At 41.3% G+C, this 22,235-nt stretch overlaps 1 protein-coding gene across 3 annotated transcripts in view; it reads left to right on the top strand.

The window, feature by feature from the left end:
• Window positions 1–21,692, top strand: part of iqsec3a (IQ motif and Sec7 domain ArfGEF 3a) — an 86,843-nt gene extending 65,151 nt beyond the window's left edge. For 2 of the 3 annotated variants that reach the window (XM_029461914.1, XM_029461916.1), the window contains 9 exons: window positions 435–557; window positions 5,221–5,387; window positions 8,439–8,578; window positions 10,162–10,287; window positions 11,302–11,401; window positions 11,786–11,944; window positions 13,724–13,816; window positions 14,162–14,205; window positions 18,412–21,692. In XM_029461914.1, the coding sequence (XP_029317774.1) occupies window positions 435–557; window positions 5,221–5,387; window positions 8,439–8,578; window positions 10,162–10,287; window positions 11,302–11,401; window positions 11,786–11,944; window positions 13,724–13,816; window positions 14,162–14,205; window positions 18,412–18,852 (1,393 nt within the window). In that variant the 3' untranslated portion in view covers window positions 18,853–21,692. The remainder of the gene's footprint in view (window positions 1–434; window positions 558–5,220; window positions 5,388–8,438; window positions 8,579–10,161; window positions 10,288–11,301; window positions 11,402–11,785; window positions 11,945–13,723; window positions 13,817–14,161; window positions 14,206–18,411) is intronic. The other variant, XM_029461915.1, reaches the window with a different exon arrangement.
• Window positions 21,693–22,235: the final 543 nt, after the last annotated feature.

The raw sequence follows: 22,235 nt of genomic DNA, 5'->3' as shown, positions 1-22,235 counted from the left end.
TCTTCCCAAACTCATTGGACAGGATATTTTGCTTTTTTAATTAAAGTCATTAAGCTGGGGTTGTCAGGTAATAGGAGGATTTTCTGCTCTGAGGGACTGTATGCGTGCGTGTGTGTGTGTGTGTGTGTGTGTGTGTGTGTGTGTGTGTGTGTGTGTGTGTGTGCGTGTGTCTTGGCAGCAGTGGCACAGAGAAGATAACTGGGCCCAGTCTTATCCCTGTTTTCTGTGCGCGGCTAATAACTGCAGTATACCGAGTGGTGATGTGACTGGGAAGCAGAGTGGACTTTTATCTTAGGTGTACATCCACAGATCCACCCATGCCACTATCATCATGTTGATATATTGCTATACATTTTAAATATCTTTTTCTGTGTCTTCCTTTCCACTTGTCTTGCTCTTTCCATTTCCCATCCATTCCTCACTGTGCTTAACAGTTGTGTGGTGGATGAGATGGACTTCTCAGGCATGGAGCTGGACGAAGCGCTGAGGAAGTTTCAGGCCCATATTCGTGTCCAGGGAGAAGCTCAGAAAGTGGAACGTCTTATCGAGGCCTTCAGGTAATTATAAAACTGTAGCTGCTGTGAGAGTATGGCTTTATCTTGCAGTATTCTCACCGGTATAATAAAGTGAGCACATTAGCTAGCATTTCTACAGATTTTCAAAAACTAACTTTGGGTTTTTTCTATTCAACAGTAACATTTCCCTTAATTGTCCAGTTTAAAACAAGTAATCTGGGAATAAAGAGAGGCAAAGTCCCTCCCCTTTTGATGTCTCCCTTGGGACTATGGTCAATGGTGAGGGACAAATGATTGTTAGATTCTGTTTGAATGGTGCCATGAATTACATGCATTTTGCAAGTCAAGAAAGTGGCAGTTTGTCAAAGGTTTGTACCATTAAGTGTTAAACCGCTCATTGAACTGTATCTCTCATCTCGCACAATATACATCACCAACAAGCTAGCTAGGTAACTTAGCTATGATCCAGTCACAAATGCAACAACACGTTAGCTGATGTGTTTTATTTAGATACTCATGGTCTTTTTATCTGCTGGTAAGCGAAAGTGATGACGTCACTTACGCAACTTTTGGCTGTGTAGTCTTTCTAATGACATATTTTCACAGTCTTATACTTCCAGCAGTTTTACAACAAACAGCAACTTTCTTAACTTCTATGTGTAATCAATGGCACAATTAAAACGTTATCAAAACATTTTTTTGTCTCTTGCTGTTGCCTACCGTACAGATGTTTTCCAAAATAAGGTTCTGTAGTGGTCCACCGGGAGTGGAGGGACTTTTCAACAGACACATGAGGCTAACGTTAGCGAGCTAGCTGCAGCTATAAATGAGACGCCTGCGGTCAGTTGTCCATGCAGGAACCAGACATTTGACCATTGGTGAAGAAATGCTAATATTCAGAAACATTATAGTGCAGAGAGAATAGTTGCTTTACAGCCAGATATGAATGTTTATCATGTTGTGGGTTATGCAAATTATCCTTCATTTGTCCTACTCGTGTATATAAAAAGGAAAATGAAATACTGTCACTCAAGCATTACCTCTGGGCCAAACTTGTCTTGCAGCGCTTGGCAATTCACAGGTTTTTTGATCATGAAATATGCCTACATCAAGTTGTGAAGTCGTGCTGAGAGCTACAGATGTGAATTTGTGATTTGTGAGATGTCAGCTCAGGCTTCTGTTTTTTTTCCACTGTATAGCTATGCCGGACAAATACACAATCAGAGAACTTGAAAACAAGCTAGAGACTAGATTTAATCAGACAAAACAGAGAGCCATGCACGCAAAAAGCGGACAAATGGACATGCACACATAAGCCTCACTGTTATCAAGGAGCAACAGAGAAATGGACCGTTTATGTTTTAGAACATGTGAACATAAACACGCATGAATCTTGATACCACACGTATGATCTCATCAGTCGAGTCACGCCTCACCTCACCAAACATACATTTTTGCTCGGCTACAATAAAATGTTGACAATGCAGCCCCCATCTGAATAGCCAGTGGGCGTGTAATTTCTAGCCACAATTTGCCGTGCAGCTGTGGCTCTGTGTGTTAATGCTAACTGTTTGCCATAGCCCCTCTGGAGTAACAACCACCTGTCACAGTTGTCGAGGTGCCCAATGAGGAGAAAAACAGCGGCATTGTCATAGTTAGTGGGCAGAGAGGTTGGCACTGCTAATGTGTGGACATCAGGCTGACTCTGCGTGTTAGAGTGTGAGAGAGAGAGAGAGAGAGAGAGAGAGAGAGAGAGAGAGAGAGAGAGAGAGAGAGAGAGCGAGCGAGCGAGAGAGAAAAGGAAGGAAGGGGAGAAAAGGAGAGAGGTTTATAAATAACCAGCGTTGCGTAACCGTCACTGCCTCTCTGTGACTGCCTCCCCTGCTCCTGGGCTTTGATATGCCTCCAAACACACACACACAAGCGCACACACACACACACACACACACACACACACACACACACACACACACACACACACACAGAAAGAGAGAAATCTCCAAAGTAAGTGAAGGGGATTTAAAGCAGCAGTGAAAAAGAGAGAGGGGAAAAGTGAAAAGCAGCCAGCAGCCTGCGTATCTGCTGCGTCAGTGTGCTAATGAATGAGCAACTATGAGCCAGCTCCCAATGCTGCAGATAAAGTTCAGTTTGTATTTCCATGTCCGCATCAGAGTGTAGTATCTAGACAAGCATATTTACACAGCCTGCAGTCACGTACAATTGCTGTATTTTTCTATTGCGGTTATTATAGATGAAGATCATGCAATTTGTATAGTCTTGCACCAAAATCCGTCCTCACAGAGTACAATGATGCCTGTCGACCATCTTTAGCGATCGGTAACAAAAGCGAAACTGGTTTGAAAGACAGCAGCAAATGACAAATCCACTCGCTGTTCATCCCTCTTGTTTTTGGATTTGGAAAGCAGCACAAACTGAGGTTTCTTTTTACTGCATGGAGCTACAGTGCATCAGGCTCTACAGTCAAGAGCATAATTGCTGGTTGCTGTGGAGTCACGGTTTTCAGACACTGAGATGTTAATAAGCATCGTTGTGAAGCCCTGTGATTACCAGGCTAAAACAAATAGAGGGATGCCACAAACACACATGAGAGCACTGCTGCTAAAGGTACAGACACGATGAAGTCAGAGTGTACAAATGCACAAGCGTATACGTAATACACATTATATTTGTTCATTCATATAGATGTATGTCAAGCAAATAATAAGTTATGATTAAGTTGGTTATCAAGTTTATTAAAAAAAAAAGCCACATGCAATGTTATAATGCACTAATCCAATATTATTATGATATAAAAAAAAATCAATAAATTGCACTTAAGGGAGCTACAGTGTACAGACCTTTTTTATGTTTTTATGTAAATAAAAATCACTTTTAAACTCAATAAATATGTTGTATTTCTACTACAAAGAGCACTCTCTTTTACTGCATTATCTTTTATTGATGATCATTTCTAGCGTCTTTTTAGGAGAATTATTTGTAAATAAAACCAAACCTAAATAATTTCTTTATTATTATTAATATTATTTTTAACCTGAAAGTGCGTAGTGGTTGGAGGAATTCTTTCAGCCCTGAGTAGAGTCTGCAGTCTTCCTCAAGAGCTGCATACCTCCCCAACAGCCCCAAGAGCCCCCACCAATAAGTGTTGCAAATTCCCTGAGAAAATCTGGGACAAAAAGTCCCAACTCAAAACCAAATCATTCTCTACTGCTTGTAAGGCTTACGTACTGAGTGCAGTGTAATAATCATAGAATAGCATTTTAACATTATGATCAACTCGCTGCATCTCCCATCTGGAGTTTGGTGCTTGGACAGTTGGAGACGGCTCAGCGATGTCTTAGTGAATGAATCAAACTAAAGCTATAAAAGTGAGGGGGACAATAAAAGCCCTGTAATAATAATCATGCCCTTATTGAGACATACATAAAACACAAGCGTTGTTATTCTTTTCTGGATTATCTTGTGATGTTTAAGCAGTGTTGGAAAGAACATTAAAACGGAGTGTGTGACAAAGTATGAACCTACTGTTTGCATACCAATATGTGCATCTTTACTCAATCCCACAGAGACATTGGATTCCAATCATGCGGCTCAATGGGTTTGCAAAACGGTGCTACAGCTCCAATGTGGAAATGATGACCGATTAAAATAACGATTACAGTATACACCTAGCCCACAGGGTCCACACACACACACACCTTTTTACCCTCCTCTTACTCTGTATATTGTTGTCTCTGATTACTCACACACAGTAGATGTTGTACTACTGCATTATTCATCCCCTAACCAGGAAAGTGTCCACGCACTTCACAGAGAAACTCTTTTTTTCTCCTCTGGCCACAACCTTCTTAGGCACACACACACACACACACACACACACACACACACACACACACACACACACACACACACACACACTCACACACACACACACACACACACTGTTCGATTCATGGTTTCCACACGACGCAGAGGCATTTCTATTCCCCTCTTATATTAAGGGGTGTTTTTTTAGAAGCTACATCAAGCTGAGTCTGGCCTCTGTCACATTCTTATGCAGAAAAGTGTCTGGGTAAAGGGGATTAATATTTCAAACTTCATATTTCTTCTCTGCGGCACAATAACAACCTGCATAAATCCAGAAACCAGGTCCATAAATGTTGGAGAATGTATAAATATGGCTGAGCGGAAAACTAAGGGTGTGCATGTGTCTTGTGTTTGACATTATCTCGGGTACCGCATGATCCATGTAACCATCCAATCCGGTGGAACAAATGTGTTTATTCAGAGAGATACCGTTAGAGCAGAGCACCAATGTGAGGTTCATTGTTGCTGAGAGCCAGCAAACAGATTCAGATGAAGCCATGAGCTAAATTAAAGCCATAACTTTTACTTCTTTGTGACACTCCCGCGCTCAGCTTGTGTCAAAGCATTTATGAGCATGTTGTGTGTTGAATGATGCCGTTAGTGTCTAAGGATAACGTATTTGTGTCTTTCCTGCCATCTTATCGCTTCCTTTTCATCCACTTATTCCTTTGTTTCTTTCTTATTAATCTCTCTCTCTATACTTATCACTCCCTCTAACTGACCTATCCTATCTTCATGTTCCTCCCTCTCTGCCTGCCTCCATTGTTTGTGTCCTCTGTCATGACACGCTCTTCTTTCTCTTCCTCCTTTCCACCAACAGCCAGCGCTACTGCATGTGTAACCCCGACGTGGTGCAGCAGTTTCACAACCCAGACACCATCTTCATCCTGGCCTTCGCCATCATTCTGCTCAACACCGACATGTACAGTCCGAACATCAAGCCCGACCGCAAGATGATGTTGGAGGACTTCATACGCAACCTACGAGGTAAGGGACACACCATTTTTGTGCAGAGGCACATTAAGGGAATTAGAAATGATTAATTAGATGACATAATCCGCTCAAGTAATGTAGGTTAGTTTTTACGTGTGTATATGTGTCATTTAAGCTGAGCTGGATGGTTTGGAGTTAATATTTCCAAGATCAGGCTCATCATTTGTGGACAGATGAGAAAGCTTCTGTCTCACTGATGTGTGTTTGAGCACAAACAGCTCTAATGGTGAGACTAGTAGCTAACCCTGACATCTGAACTCCTCTAAAGGGGACAAGGAAAAAGTATGTATTGTAATAGGATCAGGAACAGGACAGGCAAGAACCAAAGCAGGAACAAAGACAAAGAGTCTACACAGCCATGCTAAGACACGCTAACATGCTGATGTGTAGCAGGCGGAATATTTACCACGTTCAGCTTAGCTTAGCGTGTAAGCATGCTAACATTTACGAATTAGCATTGAACAAAAGTACTGTGGGAAAATATATGGTCAATATATGGTTATCTTTTCCCCTCACTACTGGGGTGTTGATGTCTTCATGCCAACAAGATTCTACCAACAACTGAGTCACCATAGAGGCCCAAGAAACATCCCATAATTATAGTATATGGCTCTCAATTTGAATTTACTCTGGCACAAGATACGATAAAAATATAGGATAAGAAATCAATTATACTCAATCCTCCAAAAAGACAGATGAATCAATGAAAATGAATCAATTTCCAACCGTGTTTGGATCTGTATTCAATCAAACCGCCCTGCATAAGTTCAGATAATAAAAAATAAGGTTACATTTAATTGCATTCACAACTCATACCGACACCAACAGAAGGCACCTGTAATTGTTGTCTCCCGTATGCAGACAGATGCTCATTGGCAGAGCGACGGCGGGAACGAGAGCGGCGTAGTTTTGCTCTCCCTTTGCGCAATCAATCAGGGAACACTGAGGTCGATGCAGAACAACTTTAATAGATTCATCCAGACTGTTCCCCACAATTAAATTAAGTTGGAAAATCAATTTCAGCATCTTATGCAAATTAAAATATGCCACTCTCTCCTGGCTTCTGTATTTGTCTTCTGCTCTGTTTACTATGATTTCTCCTTTCTCCTATCTTGTTTTGTCTCACTCAGAATATCATTGGGTCTGTTCATTCATCTGTCTTTCCTTGTTTATATTCTGTCTGTGTCTCTCTCCTCTTTCGTACTGGAAACCAATAGTAATGAAGAACATTCATTATCTCAATTAAAACAGACGTTCAGTGTCAAAGCTTCCACCATAAATATGTCCTTTATGTTAATTTCTTGAACAATGAAAAGTGTAGTGTCTCAGTTACTGGATAGAGAAGGTGGTCTCAGACTTACACAGCAAGTGTTCAGTTCACTAAGTCCAAAAAGAGCCTCCAGCTACAGTATGCTCGTGGGTCTGTGGACTGTACTTTGCAATGCTTTTAGCTAAATGCTTATGTCAGCATGCTTACACGCTCAACAACGACGTGTTGATGTTGAGCATTTTAAGCAAGTATAACGTTAACCATGTTCATCGTCTTAGTGTAGTTTAGCTTTGTGCTAATTAGCACTAAACACAAAGTACAGTTGATGCAGATATTAAGTCATAAAGCAAATTAGGCCCATTGGACAAATTCAATTTAAGATAAAAGATCAACATCTCTCACAAGCACAAACCTCTCATCCATGTCACAACAAGGTCTGTGGATTACCTTTAGTAACCGGGTCATGATTTCTGGAAAGGGACATTTCTATTGAGTTTTAACGCGAATGTATTTTGTTGACGCTCGGAGCTCCGCAAGCCAAGTGGGATCTAGTTCCATTATATCTTCAACGCTCTGCAACTCACGACAAAACAATCAGGATTAATAATATGTATTTTATTTGAACTGTTCCTTTAAGGGATCACCAAACATATCAGGATTCATCGTTAGGGAAACATTTACGTGTGTACTATAATTTCATCGCAATCCATCCAACCATACAATGGCATAGAGGAAAAGTCAGGGGATCACCAAAGTCATTATTTGTAGGATTTATTATCTGGGAACCATGAATGCCTGTAAAAAAATGCCAATCCATCTGGTAGATTTTGAGTTAATTCACAGGATTTCACAGTGAAGACTTTGACCGGCTGATTTTAAGATATAAAAAGTCAAAAGATCTCCAAAGTCTTTGGGATTCATCCTGTGAGCAGAATGTCTGTAAACAATGTCATGTTCATCATTGCTGTACAATAGTTGTTGGGACATTTTAGTCTGGAACAAAGTGGTGCACCGACCAACTGTAGTCACCATGCAAAGAGACAGAAAGCTGTGAAGTCATGAGGAGTGCAAGGAAAGTGTCAGAAAATGTGAAATAAAGTTCAGCAAAGAAAATGTAATTTATTTATCTGGCACTTTACACGCATTTCCCCCTGGACATCTCATCCACTCCCTCTGACTCCATAATGTGTAGCGATGTCTCAGCGGTGTCCCAGGGTGCCTCACTGTCACCGTCATCACTTGTGGCGGCTTCATTCTCTCCAAACACATTCAGCCCCATTGAAAACTCAATGTACCACACAGTTTGTACGGCTGTGCGGATATAATGGGGAAGCATCTCGAGGGCAACCTTTCAGCCTAATGGCATGCAGCTCTACCTGCGTCGAAATGCCAAGGCCTTGAACTGCACTGTGTTCCAGACAGAAAATCTTCTATGGGTGTTAACCTTTCACTTGCCAATTAACCTCCTTGCACATGGCCTTCTGTCATTATTTAATGGAGACAGTGAAAGACAGAAAGCCAAAGAAGTACAGACGAGGAAAGATTGCACTGAAGATTACATTTTTGCACTCTCAAAACAAAATGTGTGCCGGTATGATATGTATAGATCCATGTTGTGTGATGTATTTACATGTTGGTGTATGTCTCCTCTTGTGGCAGGGACACAAACCCTGCTGTATGTCAGCCAGAGTAGACACACTATGGCTCCTCTACCAAAAACCAACCACCATGTGATGTGTGTAAAGTTGTGTGAAATCAGCCTATTTCCATCCTAGGTGTGGATGATGGAGCTGACATCCCCAGAGACATGGTGGTGGGAATCTATGAAAGAATACAACAGAGAGAGTTACGCTCCAACGAAGACCACGTCACCTACGTTTCCAAGGTTGAGCAGTCCATCGTAGGAATGAAAACGGTAAGGATTCTAACACTCTCAAAACATTTGGTTTGTGCCTTTAAGAATCTCGGTGATAGATGAATAGCCATAGGATGACAGAGGGGGAATTGTCAGAGCCAAAACAAATGATGTGACAGGAAGTGACTGTTCCTGTCCATCGGGAGCTGTCTGGCATTAAACGACTCAATAAAGTTTATTCCTTAGAAATACTATCACAGCAGGTGTCAGATGCTAATTGTGGATTTCAAATGTATTATGCTCAGAGGGAGTGTCCCACATGAGAATGATTTAGATAATAATAGGAGTTTCCTTGGTGTAAATAATATACAACTCTTCTTTACATCCAAAACATTTCCCACTCAAATACTTCAAATCTCCTTAAATATTTGTTATATTGATAACCATTGTAGAATATATTTTTCTCTAGTCATACATTACTTGTATGGGTAAACCTTTCCCTGTCACACTGTTTCTTATTAATTCCATTATGAAGGGACTGTATTCACTGAACACGCAAGAGGCCTTTCAAGCTAATGATGTCTTTACATGTTTCTGACATTAGTGTAATGAGAAAGCAGGCTGACTGTGGCCAGCTCCACGCCTGCAGTGATAAGAGATGAGAGAGCGAGACAGAAAAAGGCTGTGTGTGTACTCACTGCATCGCAAACAGTCCACAGGGAGCAGAGGTAATAAAAATTGGAAATGCACAGAGAGAGAACTGAAACAGAGGCTGTAGTACATTTCTGTTTCATCATGAAGAGGGGATCAACTCCACATCGACTGAGAGTCATGCAGCTGCTGTTTGGATTCCTGCAGTGATCCAACATGGAGACAAACACAGAGACAGAGCGACTGATTAGATCAGTCCCCGCCATTTGTGTAGTGTGATCTGCTTAAAATGGTCCTCTAGAGACACAACTGCAGCATTTTGTTAAAAAAAAGTAGAACCTTTACAATAAGACCTCCACCTTTGCTTATCCAATTTAGGCTGGTGTCGGAGCCAATAACTAAACAGCAAGATGTAGCCTATATTGCATAAACGTGCTTGACAACAGCTCGTAAAAGTTTTGACTTGTGGCGGATTACTAGGGTTACTGGAAGTTGTCAGAGCAAGTCATACATTTAATTTTGTTCAAATACTAAAATGAGACTTTTTGCTTACTCCCATCTTGTCGAGTTAATATAATAATGTGTGAACGCTAAACGCAGTAAAGAATCCTAAAACCTGCATTTATGCCCATGTTCTCCTCGGGATGAACGCACTTGGTTAACCTTGAAACGACACACTCTTATCTCTTGCTCTAATGAATGTTTTTCAAGACTATTAGGTCAGGCTTGTTGTCACTAATTTGTCTCGGCAAACTGTGTTTAATGAGTTTTCTTCTGATACTTCAGTCTCAGCTTTTAACCTCAGTGAATAATGTGGAGTACTGCAGCCAAGAGTCATTTGTATTACAAGTCTCCCTGTTTCACTTGAATACAGAATGATAGTGTCTCCTTCTGACTCCATGTCTTCATGTTGTCTTGAATGACTTTTGAGCCTCTCAGACAGAGACCTCATCTCTCTCCTTTTACTATGATGATTGTCTCTTTTTTCGCAGGTTCTCTCTGTCCCTCATAGAAGACTGGTGTGCTGTAGTCGACTTTTCGAGGTGACTGATGTCAACAAGGCCCAAAAGCAGGCAGCCCACCAGAGAGAAGTCTTCCTCTTCAATGATCTCATTGTGGTAAGTATACAAAAAAGATTCAGTGTAATAACTCACATTTGTCATATATGTATATATACACAATATATGCAGTTTACAGTGTCTCTTAAACCGCCTCTAAAGTGGTTGTTTCTGCTGCTCACACTCGATCTTAAAGCTTGTTGTGACAACTGCAATGCACCATCACCTATTTGTACAGTGAGCTCCCTCTCTTCCTTTACGTTTCTTCATATCTCGGGCCTCTCCGGCCCTTCCTTTTAATAATAGATAGCAAACACAGTTTTGTAGTGCACTCATCAGCAAATGATCCGTCCCCAATAGAGCAGCTTTAAGGGCCAGTAATAAAGTTATGTTTAACAGCACAGAAGTTGTTCACTTGGTCCAAAGTCGTGTAGATTAGAAAACGATCAAAGGGTTAATGTTGGGCATAATTAACATACTCATTAGGGGCCACATCGGGGTTATCTATCCAAAGTTTTTAACTGCTCTCATAATTATGTCAAACGTTGATCTCACGCCAAAGAAACGCAGCAGAAGAAAATGCAGCAGGACTACACCGCCCCCACCCCACCCTTTTCTGCTAAAGCATAAAAGTAATTGGTAGCTGTAGGAAAAGGAGGTTGGAAGTAAAAGGTGAAAGAAGCAGAAGACATCACAGTGGAACTCTGTTCATTTGGAACTAAAAGTTATCTGTGCGATACGTTCGTGCGAGACGTTTTTTCCTGACAGCTTCCAAAGCGGGGCAGAAATTGTCTTTGAAAGCTTTTTACTGCAAAATTAAAGCGATGGGGACTTTTCTTTGAATTTGGCCCCTTGTTCTAGCAGCTCGACACATGTCAAGAAGTGTTTAAAGTGCCAATGTGATGTATTGGTTTGATATGTATTGGTATTGGTTCTTTCGGAGCTTTCTTTGACATTGCTCTGTGATTTGGAAATCTCTGTGACAATCAAAAAGATTTCAGAACATGGAACAAATGTTATCTAATGGGCTCTCCTGTCTTTCAAAAATGGTTACCGGTTCCTCATTGTCTTCAGATCTTGAAGCTTTGTCCAAAGAAGAAGAGTTCCGCAGCCTACACTTTCTGCAAAGCAATGGGCCTACTGGGCATGCAGTTTCATCTGTTTGAAAATGAATGTAAGTCACTGCAGACAGCTGATATGAAAAACATTACCCATATAACATCCGATGCTTTGGACCATTACAAAACAAGTGAGTAAGGGCTAACTATGGCGGTATTTGAAAAAAGGTTCAATATTGAACTTATTTTATCTATAATCGTTTAATTGTTGTATTCATAATGGCGGATTCATTATACTGAACTTGGTTGGTCCCATAGAAAATCTTCACATTAATTATGCCTTTGCACTTTTAAGAATGTAATTATCCCAACTCCACAAGTCCACATTTGCACGCTAAGTTTTAAAAAGATTTTCAAATATTAGCCAGTGCAGTTGTACACTGGCTAATATCTTGCAAACGGTTCTTGCTATTTCTTAACAATTCCTCTGTGCTCCCCAGTCTACCCTCATGGCATCACCATCCTCTCACCTTTCGGCTCAGACAAGAAGCAGGTACTTAACTTCTGTGCCCAAAGTGCTGAGGAGCTGCTCAAGTTTGTAGAAGACCTGAAGGAATCAATCGCGGAGGTGTCAGAGATGGAGCAGATACGCATCGAGTGTAAGTACCTGTCTTTGGGTGAGTTTTCCCTTGATGATACAATGAAAGACGGGAAGCTGCCAAAAACGGAAGAAAATAATGGGTACATGTGACATTAAGTACAGTATAGCATGTACACTACACATGTGCATTTGTTGGCTTGTGTCTACTAGGTGAAATGCTTGTGTGTGTTCCTGCTGTGGCAATGCACCCAGCATCACATTTTGGAATAAATCAATAATCTAACATCTTAGAAAGTAGGAGACTACAGTGGATTCTTATACTCTGTGTGGGAACCATTCGGTCTTCAGATGGTACATGGGTCAGAAGCCATGTTTTTGTTGTGTACTATTTGCTAACTTGTGTAGGTGCAGAATGACTTTATGCATTTTGTTTCCTTTGGTGCACTGCAGCTCTAACAGACTGCAGGAGGTCAGTAAATTGGAGGTGAAAAGAGGCCAGTGTTCCTGGAAGCTGCCAGGCATCTGAGTTGTTTGGGTTTGCGTGCGTATGAAATTCTCCAGACAATAAGACATGCACATACTTAGACCCACATGGAGAGGCAGACTATCCAGAGCCTGGCTCCTGACAGTGGGCATCAAAGAGAGCATCCCTGCTGGGATTTGAGGCAACTGCATTACCCTTCACAGAGAGGAAGGGCCAGCAGCCCGGGGAGAGCAGGCAACAACATATGGAGACAGGCAGTGGTTGACAGACGGAAGTTATTTTTCTCACTGAGTGGAGCGAAGATAGACAGCTACTGTGGAACTCATGTTGAGACCTATTTTCAAAAACATACAAACACAAAAACAGCAAATACTTCTTCTAAAGACATAATATAGAAACTAAATTTGGAACAAGAATGATTGCTGGCACTTCTTCTTTTCTCCTTTAGGGGTATTGAATCGGTGGCACATTAGCAAACATGCCTGCGGCTGTTTGGGCTTTCCCTCTTTGAGATTACTTTGAGAAATTACAATTTCTGTTTATATGGATGTACATTTTTTTCCTCTATCTGGATCTATATAATGAGGAACAGTTGTAATGGAATTGATTATTTTAATTAAGTCTTACACTTATTTTAAAACAAAACACTTCACAGATAGAGTTTGGTATTTCTGTTCCCCATGCCTAGTCTGTAGACTGTAACGTCGGTCAATCACCATGTTTAACTACATAAAAGTATATATCAAATTGAAAGAAAAAACGATGTAATCTAATTATAAGTATGATAGGAGTTTCCTTGAAAGAACTGTCTCTGTATAATTAGTACCAAAATGCAGGCTTATTTCCAAGAATAAATCATTGGGAAAATACTGATGTGAAGTGTTGCCACTGTTTATCTAAAGCTTCATCTAACAGCCTTTTCCAGGAGACAAAATAGGTCACTTCCTGTTTAGTTTGTTGCATTTTCGTCACACTTGCACCAAAATGAATTGTAGGACATTGTGTACGGCACCCTTAAGGTGGGTCCTGGCAGTTTTGAAGTTCAGAATTAGAAATGCAGTGCAGTGTTGGAGACAAAACAACATTTAGTCATCATGATTGGAAATGACATGCAATTACCATCAAGTGTGAAGTGTAATTAGAAAGATGGCGAGTTGCGTTTTGAGATTAGAGGAGAGAGTGGGAGGTGAAGGCAACAAGAGTGTGTGTTCGGCGTTTGAAATATATACAGAATTATGCCGTTTAACATTATAACTATTACCCACCCACCGTCTATCTGTCTGTCTATGTACCTCTTCTGCTCTCTGCCATGGTGATTATGTGTTGATCATGTTTGTCTTCTGTTCTCTGCAGGGGAGCTGGAGAAGCAGCAGGGAGCCAAGACACACTCAGTGAAGAACAACGGCACACAGTTAGAGCTGCACGGCAAACAGGGCTCCCCATCAGGTGTGTGCGAGTGTGTGTGCACTGGCAATTTTTAATTTTAAAAACACACTGCAGAGACCTGCAGAGACCTTGTCCTCAATTGCATTTATTTTCCACAATTGAACCAAAATGGAACCATAGCTGCTTTTATGTATGGAAAAATAAATATTATACGTTAAGATGGAGGTGATGTAGTTAAACAAATCATCTTGAAATAAGTGCAGTGATATAAGTGCCCTATTTGAAAGTACATGTCCTGCCCCTAAAAGCATTTTAAGATGCAATAAAAGATAAAAATTACAGTTTAACACAGACGTTTTGCTGCCACTTTTGTCTCTTTTCCCTCCATTTTTCCTGTCTGTCCAGGAAACCAGGAGATAGATGACAGAGGTGGACACAATGCAGTAGAGGTAAGTGCTTAGCGATAGGGCCATGTCCCAAATAACAGGTAAGTCAGTGCAGTGTCATTACCAAGGCAGGATGAGATAGGATGAAACTAGTCATGTCTTTAAGGCTTAGAGGCGTCAAGCAGGAAGTGGGTGAAGAGTGTATGAGGGAACGAGTGCTGCTGGGTAAAGTGCTGCGGGCATGTGAGGGAACCCGACCAAACTAAATATTAGATAAAAATACTCCTTTCACGTACAGAAAATAATGATGGATGGTTTGGGGAAACTTATAAAATCATAGAAGTCAGAACAGGTTGTACCCACAGAAAATGCATCAGACTCAACGGCTTAAGTATTATCTGTAAGCCTAAAAAGTATTAGGTTGTAATTAGTTTCACAAGCTCATGCAGAAATTGTGACTCCTGTAGGGCATTTAAAGGAAAGAAGGAAAGTAATTTCTAAAAAGAGCTAGTAGCATGTATGGAATGCATATTGTGTGTGTGTGTGTGTGTGTGTGTGTATGTGTGTGTGCACCCACATGCAGCACAGAGACCTTAATTAACACATTCGCATCCGGGAGGATAGATTTAACGCTCATTTGACCCGGAGACGTCACCTCCCCACCCCTCTGCCAGATCTACGAGGGGAACATCTCATGCGAACCTTTCGTGCAAGCAACTACAGTACCCATGGGGCTTTGCAATTACAATCCTAGTGGCATCACATGACCTTTCCCTAGTCCTTTCTGTGGCAGTGGAGTTGAGGGCTGGAGTGAAACATTAAACACACAGGGTTCATTTAACAACAGTGGCTGTTTAATTCTCACTGGTAGGCTGTAAATCTTTACTCGGGTGCTGGTTAGAGCAATTAAAGTACTTACATATACAGTGAAGGAAATAAGTATTTGATCCCTTGCCGATTTTGTAAGTTTGCCCACTTACTAATAAATGTAAAATCTATCATTTAAATGGTAGGTGTATTTTAACAGTGAAAACTTGTTGGCCACCACACAGGTCAGATGTTTCTTGTTTGCGCACATCTCAGGAGAGATTTTGGTCCACTCCTCTTTGCAGATCCTCTCCAAATCCTTCAGGTTTCGAGGTTGATGCTTGGCAACTTGAAGCTTCAGCTCCCTCCACAGATTTTCTCTGGGATTAAGGTCCGGAGACCACCATATCACCTTAATGTGCTTCTTCTTTAGCCACTCCTTTGTTTCCTTGGCCGTATGTTTTGGGTCATTGTCGTGCTGGAAGACCCATCCACGACCCATTTTCAGTGTGCTGGCTGAGGGAAGGAGGTTATCGGCCAAGATTTTACAGTACATGGCCCCGTCCATCCTCCACTCGATGTGGTGAAGTCGTCCTGTCCCCTTAGCAGAGAAACATCCCCAAAGCATAATGTTTCCACCTCCATCTTTGACGGTGGGGATGGTGTTCTTGGGGTTATAGTCGGCATTTCTCTTCCTCCAAACACGACGTGTCGAGTTGATGCCAAAGATCTCAATTTTGATCTCATCTGACCACATCACCTTCTCCCAAGGGCTCTCCCTCTCAGCAGCCTCTGGGTCCTATGATCAGCAGTCTTTATGGTTGTCTGAGCTACCTTCACCAGCCGTCTTCCCCTCTACCATGCAGTCTGAAGTAAATGTCAGTGGCTAGTTGGGAGCCGTTAGCTGTCGAAACACATTTATCTTAGAAAGCAGGAGGGTCACACAGAGAATTCTGTTTATACTAGAGGCATGAATATAGGGATGAGCGAATCCCACAGTAGAGATGTACAGAGACATCATTATCCGTATCTGTATCTGTTTAACCAACAACATTATCTGTGTCTGTATTCGGATAGAAGGCCGGATAGTGGGCGTGGTTTATACTGGGAGTCACGTTAAATCGGGAAAATAGTGTATTTTCGAACCTAATATTCATTGGCAATACAATTTGTATTTCTCCAAAGCATCAAATTAGTTGAATAATGACATAAATAATTCTGAAATATATTTCCACATCCTTATACTAGAGTCTACTTTTTATGTCTCATTATCAGTCTCTCTCTTTGTTTAATTTTAAAGGTTCAATGTGTAATTCTGAGCTACCTGCTCCAAGGAAGGGGGCAGTACTTCACCTCTAAACTGGGTCCATACAATCTTCATATTTTAGTTGTTTGTTAAACATAACTACGTTTTTTTTGTTTTATTTGGTTTGTTTCAATTTACATCGTTAACCACGTGTTTAAAACTGCGACCGTAAGTCAAGTATGGAGCTTGAGTTAAGAGACGATTAGCCGAGCTCAGCAAAGACTAGAAACGATAGGAAACAGCTACAGTAGCTTAGTTTTATCTAAAGCTACAACCACCTCTGAAGATCACTAAATAACTATTTATATCTTGATTATTTCATCCATGGTGGAGGTGATGGGCTAGTGGTCTAGTTGTGGTCTAGGTGTACGGCTTCCAAATACAACACCAGATGGTTGTGAGTTCAATACCAGGGCTGCCACCATTGTACCCCTGAGCAAGGTATTTAACCCTGAGTTGCTCCAGGGAGACTGTCGCTGTAGTTAGTTCACTGTAAGTTGCTTTGGATAAGAGAGTCTGCTAAATGACCTGCAATGTAATCCATACACAAATGTAAGAATGACAAGTTATGGAGTTACATGCTGAATCTGTTTCTTGGAATCACTCCCTATGCAGTATAGTCCACTATATTTACTAGTTTTGTGTTCTCACGTATGTCATTTTTCATTCCACTGTGAGCATTCTTGAGAGCACTATGTAGTGCATAAAACCCAATCTCAATGTGAACACTCAAATAAATACAGTGCACTATATAGTAAAAAGAGATTGATTTGTGAATATTACTATACCTATGTAGGTACATATAAATGTTCTTATTCAGAAAGGAAAGGATAGTTTTTTGCTGAATTTTAGGAACCAAATAACCAAATCTGTCAAAGTCACAGGTGAAGGACATTTTATAACCAGCACTGAAATTCCTTTGGTCATCTGTGGAAAACAAAATTATCTTTCTACTTAGAAATTCAACTTTTGAAAGACACCAGAAAGTCAGCAAAATCCTTCATTCTTTATCTAAAGTGCTTATGAGCTCATTGATGCCGTACTCTTAAGTATATGTGCCAAGTCGTCAAGGAGAAATAGGTTGGTAGATTGAATAGGAGCAAATGTTAATGGGGTTCTTTCACACAAGAGTTACATCGGCTCCTGTAAGAGAATGGGAGAGGCCTTTCTTACCTCAGATCCTTCACATTAAAAGTCTATTATATTGCAGGTGAATTACCGTTGACCTTATTCACACAGTCTCCACTTTGAGGACTTACATTCTGATTTACACGCTCACAGTAGGTTGAACATGTATTTAAAAGAAGATCTTTCTTCAAAACCTAAGCAAGTTGTTTTATTGCACTTTTGTTTTGTTTTGTTTTCATTTACAACGCATTTCAGATTGAGCCTATTCCATAGATTTTGATGAAACTCCTCATATTTTGGTTTTGGGTTATGCTTTGTGAGAAACGCTTGTGTGAATAAGGTAACTTGGAAACGTGACATGTTTCCTAAAATAGCAAACATAAAAAGAATGAAAGGAAAGGTACAATAAAGGGAGACAGAAAGCAGAAAATAGACTTTGACAGAAGGAAAGTGTCTGTAGAAAATAGAAAATAAATGTGTCTTATGGAGGTTTGCATTCTGATGAGTGTTGCCTGTGGACGTCTGTGGTTGTCAGTCTGCTCACCTCCTCTCCTTCCACCTCTCCCTCTTCTTCGTATGACCTCCGTCTATGTTCTGGTTACCCCGACCCCACAAGTCTCCTTGTCACCATAGCGCCACGCAGTGGTTTGGAAGGGAGACACGGGGGCCCTCAGTGTCCCCTTTGGAACCACCGGGCCCCTTTTTGTAGAGTCGCACCAAATCTCTTATCCCCATTCCCCACCACTGTCCCCCTCCTGACCCCACTCACACACTGCTGTTCCCAGCATCCAATATACACTGTACCCAGTACCTGTGGGGGTGGAGGGAGGGGAGTGTGCAGTAGTCACAATGATTTTACACCTCCACCGACCCCCGACACCTAAGCCCCCACGCATGCCCTGTGTGTGAGTGTGCTGTGAGTTCACCCCCCCCCCCAAAAAAAAACAAAAAGAGGGCTTGACGGATTGTAGAGGAGGAACCAGTTTTATAACATTTGATGCTGTTCTCTTGGCTGTTTTCTAAACTAGGTGTCAATTCACAACAGGCTTCAGACGTACCAGCTCAGCAGCAGCACGGCTCGGAGTCCCGAGAGCGTGGCCCTTCTTAACCATCGGGGGGAGCTGCTTTTCCAGCAGGGGCCCCAGGGGCTAACCTTTGGGCCGGTCCCTCCTCCTCAGCACCCGCAGCTGCAGTCAGCGGCAAGCACCCCTGCCCACCACCTCCACCTCCAGCAGCACCACCAGCCGACTGTCAGCATGGCTGATCTGAGGCCCGAAACCCTCATCCAGTGTCAGCAGATCGTCAAGGTCATCATGCTCGACAACAGCGGCCACGGATGCATGGAGGCCTTCCTCAGCCAAACGCCCACACACCACCACTACCAGCATCACCACCACAGTCACCACCAGCTCAGTCAGTCGGCCATGTCCACCCCGGTCCGCTCGCCGGACAGCTCCCATGGCAACTGACGGTCACCAGCCCCCGCTGCCTCCCCCACCTCCGCCTTACAACCATCCACACCAGTATATACCCCCCGACCCCCGCCTCAGTCTACACCGGACCCCAAGTGGCTCTCGGAGCATGGTGTAAATAAAAAAATTAGTATTCTTTCCCTAAAACACACACTTCGGCACACACTCCCACACAAACCATTCTCCACCTATTTAAAAGTACATAATGTACATATATACATACAGATGAAAGAGCTATAATGAAAAAAAGAAATCTCACTTATATGCATATATTTAAGGAAAAAATAAAGTAAAAGAAAAATCAAGGTTTTAAAAGAGAAACAGAGAAATAAAGTGCATATATAAAGTTTTACTTGATTCCACATGTATTTTGAAATATTATGTAGTTTTAACAAATTTCTATAACTTTTTGTCAGTTTTAACTCTTGCTAGAGAAAACACAGATATTCAGTTTCTGGATGGATTCCTTCTTGTATTCATCACCAACAACAACAGAAATGGACTGTGATGGATTGACACACTCCTAGGACCTTCCGCATCTGTTCGCTTTTATCATCCCAAACCTCATGCCTACTGTGCTGTATGTGCGCGTGCGTGCATAGTTGACACTTAATGAAAACGTGTGCCAAAATACATAGCCTCCACTAAACACTGACTTCTTTGCACTTGACTAAACGCTAGGGCTAGAAGAAAAGAAAAAAAAAAAACTCCTTCCTTTACTTTGAGAAAATAGTCCTTCCACTCTTCTCCATCATGGAGAACAAAAAAAATGAATAACAAAACTGATATTTCATTTAAAAAAAGAAAAAAAAAGAACTATATCCCCGGTTTGCGCCGTTGCTGTTTTATTTATGTGATGGAGAGCCTTCTTTCTTCTTCTCTGCTCCCCTGGATAAAAAAAGAAAAGAAAAAATGACATCGTCCGATAAGCTGCGTTTGTCATCCGCTCCTCTGTTGTGTTGAGGTTCTCTATCATGAGACAACACTCAATTGTCACTCTCCATAGATCATTCTACAGTGAAGTATGACAGGTAACAAAGGCAAGCAATCATCTCACATGGATGCTGTCAAAACCAAAAAGTCAGCCCAGAATGGTCCTGTTGATTGTTGTATGTCTTTTCCTCTCCATATTTATTATCGCTTCCCAGGAGTTCTTGCCACATGTTGTCTGCTGATGGAGGGAAAGTTTTTTTATCATATTTTGAAATAGTTTTATCTGCTGAAACTGCTCTCGGACTTTTCTAGACCGACAGCGATTCAGCATTCTCATGTAATAAATGTACACAGTGCTGTCATCTGTTGTTTGTGAAATGCTCCCTCTCCTTGAATTTCCATGAAGATGCTACCGCTACCGCTACAACTGTCAAGATCTTTGTTTATTTGGATTTGCTTAAAGCATATTCCACCTTTGTGTGTTTTCCGTCGGTGGATAAATGCAGGACTCCACCCGCAAAACATCCAGACACCGTCTCTTTATGTCGGTATAACTTCCATGGTTTTGTTTCAGCTCCTTTCTCTTCCCTGCTAACCTTTTAGTCTGACATTTTCAAAAAGGCAAAAAGTACGGAGGCACACACACACAGCTTATATTGCAAATGCTGGCATTAATGGTACTGTTTGTGCTGTTGGCTAGCCTGCTTTAAATAAGAAAAGGACAAAAATAATGCATTATCTGATCTCTTTCTACTTCACGCCAGCCTCGATTGTAAATATCACATTCAAGCAGTGTCGGAAAGGACAAGCAAGCTACCTTTAGCCTCGTCAAAATGCTATTACCCTGTCACGCGTCCTTCATTCTGAAATAGGTCATCATCCATCTTTTAAACATAAGCCACACCAGGTACTGCGCAATGGATGTTCGGTTAACTCTGCTCCTATCAGACCCCCACCTGTGTGATTTGTTGATTTATAATCACAGAGCCACTGCAGGGAGGTCTCTATCTCATCTCTCTGTCCTTTTGCACTCAACATTTCACCCAGTGGAAAGACAGAGGTCGCAGAAAAAGATAATGAGTGTGTGTGACCTCATAGTAGCATCCTAACTTTCCTGTAAACAAATCCGACCTCTCTCCCGTTCATTTCTTTTGTCATTATTTCTTTTGTTATTATTATCACAGCACCATGAGAAGAAATTGTGCTTTCAAAATGAATGAGGAGCTATTACGAAAATGTTAATATTTTTTATTAAAGGTTACGTAATACATTTCAGCGTACAACATCTAAAGTTATTGACATTTTGGATTTTACATTGATGTATGATGATTGTATGATTGCTCATTTATTTGTTTAGATCAACATTCAGATATAAATGTGATTATGTTTTCCTGCATGCCATCAGTTTGGAAGACTATTGAACTTTGATTCCCAAAGGTTTTGATTTGTTCGTGCATGACTGAATTTGCTGTGAGCACACTGGTGGAAAATAAGGATGACAGATTTCTTTTTTTTTTGTGGTTCAACTAAGAAAAAAAAAGCAAACACAGTTAAACAGAAAATCGATTTACAATGGCAAATTTTAGGCCAAACAGTGGCCATTTTGTTTCCCTGTCCATCACAACCTTTTCTTTATGGTTGCACAGTTTTCCCTACTTGACAATGTGTTTAAGCATTTTTGGGAGAAAGACATCCTGTGTGTCCAATCAACATGAATATGAGGCTCACTGAAAATCATGAGTTTATGTTTGAAAGGAAACCAATGTAGCATTTTGGTAGTGCAGATGATATGGAAGCGTAGTAGTGGCTAACTTTCTTAAAGAAACAAAAAAAAAAGGGCTTTGCCATACCAGTGCACCGCTTCATGAATGACATGTGGATCTTGTCTGCCTCTTCAACACTGTGTTTGCCCATTCTAGTTTAAAAAAATTACAAACATGTTTAGTATGAGATCAGGTGGAAACTGAGTGAAACCGATATGAACCATCACCTCCCTCAGTTGGCTTTGGATCCTTCTCTACCTGTCTTTGCAGTATATCAACATGCTATTAAAGATGATTTAAGTCTATTCACCACAATGGTTTGCTCTGGTTTTTGGATTTGAATCCACCATCGGTCAATTTATTTAGACTTGCTAAGGTAATATTGTACATTTTGAAAGGTCACCATGCATTACACCAGGGGTCGTCAATGTTTTTCAGGTCAAGGACACCCAAACTGTTGTAGCGTGGAGCAGGGACCCCCTACTGTATATATTGTATAGTGGGGGTGCTGTTAGGATTAGGGTGAGGTACGCCCCTCTCCTTTCCTCTACTCTGTCTCTGACTGTAGGTGTGTGTGTCGCCGCTCTTCGCAAAGTACAGCAGAGGAGGGAATGTGAATGCGCAAAGCAAAAATGTGTTAAAAGGCAGATTCAAAAAGGATACACATGGTACGTAGTAGCTTAG

The sequence above is a fragment of the Cottoperca gobio genome, chromosome 23 (assembly GCF_900634415.1).
Source record: "Cottoperca gobio chromosome 23, fCotGob3.1, whole genome shotgun sequence".
Taxonomy (NCBI): domain Eukaryota; kingdom Metazoa; phylum Chordata; class Actinopteri; order Perciformes; family Bovichtidae; genus Cottoperca; species Cottoperca gobio.
The sequence above is the reverse complement of the archived record's forward strand: the minus strand, read 5'-3'. Positions and strand labels throughout refer to the sequence as shown.